Source organism: Octopus bimaculoides, chromosome 9, assembly GCF_001194135.2.
Source record: "Octopus bimaculoides isolate UCB-OBI-ISO-001 chromosome 9, ASM119413v2, whole genome shotgun sequence".
NCBI classification, from domain to species: domain Eukaryota; kingdom Metazoa; phylum Mollusca; class Cephalopoda; order Octopoda; family Octopodidae; genus Octopus; species Octopus bimaculoides.
Window position 1 is genome coordinate 84,346,828 of NC_068989.1, and position 2,634 is coordinate 84,349,461.

The 2,634-nt window shown below is 34.6% G+C and overlaps 1 protein-coding gene across 1 annotated transcript in view; it reads right to left on the bottom strand.

Annotated features, from left to right (window-relative positions):
• LOC106879502 (C-type lectin TsL) overlaps positions 1-2,399 on the bottom strand; it is a 15,864-nt gene extending 13,465 nt beyond the window's left edge. Inside the window, exon 1 of the mRNA XM_014929108.2 lies at positions 2,252-2,399. Within this exon, the coding sequence (XP_014784594.1) occupies positions 2,252-2,324 (73 nt within the window). The 5' untranslated portion in view covers positions 2,325-2,399. The remainder of the gene's footprint in view (positions 1-2,251) is intronic.
• Between the last annotated feature and the right edge of the window lie 235 nt (positions 2,400-2,634).

Here is a 2,634-nt window from a genome sequence, read left to right on the forward strand (position 1 = left end):
GTTTTTTTTTAATATTTCCATAGTTTTCAAATGCATTTTCATTATAATACAAAGTAAAAATCATAAGATAATGATAATAAAACGTCTACACATGTTTCATAACCAAGTTTTCAAATAGAAAATAAAATATATTCAAATTTATTAAATCGATCGAAAATCAATTCTATTCAAAAATATAGCTAATCTTCAGGTCAAGATACAACAATAATAATAATAAAAAGCATGTATATATCAACCAACAATAAATAACAAATGAATGTATATAAAAATATTTATTATATTAAGATAGAAAATGTTAAACAATATTATTAAAAATATCAAAAATTATAAACGTGCCATAATTAACTTTACGTTTATTATAATATAAACTAACAGAAATATTATATGCAAATTTTATCTTAACGAATCTTTCGTTTAATATAATATAATTTTTACCTTTAAATTACCTACTACCGTATACGCTTTTAACGAGGACTATACATACTGAGGTAATACACCATTAGACGGTTTCATAACCTCTAACTTATATCTTACTTATACATATATATATACATACACACACACGTACATAGATAAACACATATGTAGATAGATAGATAGATAGATAGATAGATAGATAGATAGATACATACATACATGCATACATACATACATGCATGCATACATACATACATACATACATACATACATACATACATACATACATACATACATACATACAGAGAAAGAATATAGTAATGGACTTCTGCTTCAAAGCTGCCAGCTTACGTATCCGGATTACAAATTTACATTTATACCAATAATAATTTGAGTGCTAGGTTTTGTAAATAAATGCTTAACTATCAGTCTGGATAAGCTTGGATTTTCAGAAAAAGAAATCAACCAACTGATTCGCACATGAGAACATTAGAAATACAATCTGTAAGAGGAAAAGTAAAACAATGCAAAACTTTTCTCTGGTTTAAAATGTGACATTGTTTTCGTTATTCGCATTCCAAAGATGGAAACCAGCCCCTTATTCAGAGGAAGAATTTAAATGATTAAATACAGAAGAGACATACATACATACATACATACATACATACATACATACATACATACATACATATAGCCACTCATAATGAAAAGGAATACTGGTGGACGTCCCAGTGAAGACCTCAATAAAATGTGAGCGCAACAGACCTGATATAATGATTTGGGATAGAGAAGCGAAACTGTGCACAGTTGTGGAAATTAGCTGCCCAGCGGATGTTAACATAAAGCTGAAGATCAGTGAAAAAGAGAACACCTACGCTGAACTATTGAGAAATCTTCAGTTATTCTATCAGGGTTACAAGTTCAAGTTTATACCTGTAATTATACCTGTAACTATTGCCTAAATGCCAGTCTTGAGAAATTAGGCTTCTCAAAACCAGAAAGGAGAAAGCTAATTCGATGACTACAGCTCCAATCCATCACTGGAACTGTAAAAATCTGTTAAACTTTCCAGAAGTTTATCTTTTAAATATTTATGAGCATGTCTAGATAGGCAACTATATGCATGAGAATACATACATAAAACATACAAATCTGCACATACATACATACAGAGACAAAAAGACATGTATGCATACATACATGCATGCATACATACATACATAAATACATACATACATACATACATACATACATACATACATACAAAAATACTCTGCTGCTGATGTTGAAGTAGGTTAGAAACCGGTTCTTTCTCTATTGGTAAGAAATCTTGAAACAAACTGAATAATGACATACATACATACATACATACATACATACATACATACATACATACATGGTGGTTGGCACTCCGTCGGTTACGACGACGAGGGTTCCAGTTGATCCGATCAACGGAACAGCCTGCTCGTGAAATTAACGTACAAGTGGCTGAGCACTCCACAGATACGTGTACCCTTAACGTAGTTCTCGGAGAGATTCAGCGTGACACAGACTATGACAAGGCTGACCCTTTTGAATTACAGGCACAACAGAAACAGGAAGAAAGAATTAGAGAAAGTTGTGGTGAAAGAGTACAGCAGGGTTCGCCACCATCCCCTGCCGGAGCCTCGTGGAGCTTTAGGTGTTTTTTGCTCAATAAACACTCACAACGCCCGGTCTGGGAATCGAAGCCGCGATCCTACGACCACGAGTCCGCTGCTCTAACCATTGGGTCATTGCGCCTCCACACATACATACATACATACATGCATACATACATAAAAAATACCCTTACTTTTCGACGTCCAACTTCCAAATGCTGCCGTAACCGATAGTAAAAACAACGTTATATAAGTCAGTTGTTGCATTGCTGTAGGTTGTTGTTGCTTTTATTCCTCTTGCTGTTGTTACGGGTGTTAAAACATCTCTTGGGTGCTACTTCTTCACCTTGTTCATTGTTTGTGACATCTCAGTCTCGCTGATACAATAATGTCCTTCAGACTACCGAACAGCGGCGGCGGCGGCGGTGGTGGTGTTTCGATTGGAAATCGATTTGGTTAATTGGTTTTCATAATTTCTCAGACCGCGGTCACTGTACTTGTTCAATTGTTGTTGTTTTTGTTTAACTCGTGGTCAGATATCACTGACAACGGTGGTGGTGGAGGTGGTGGAGGTGGT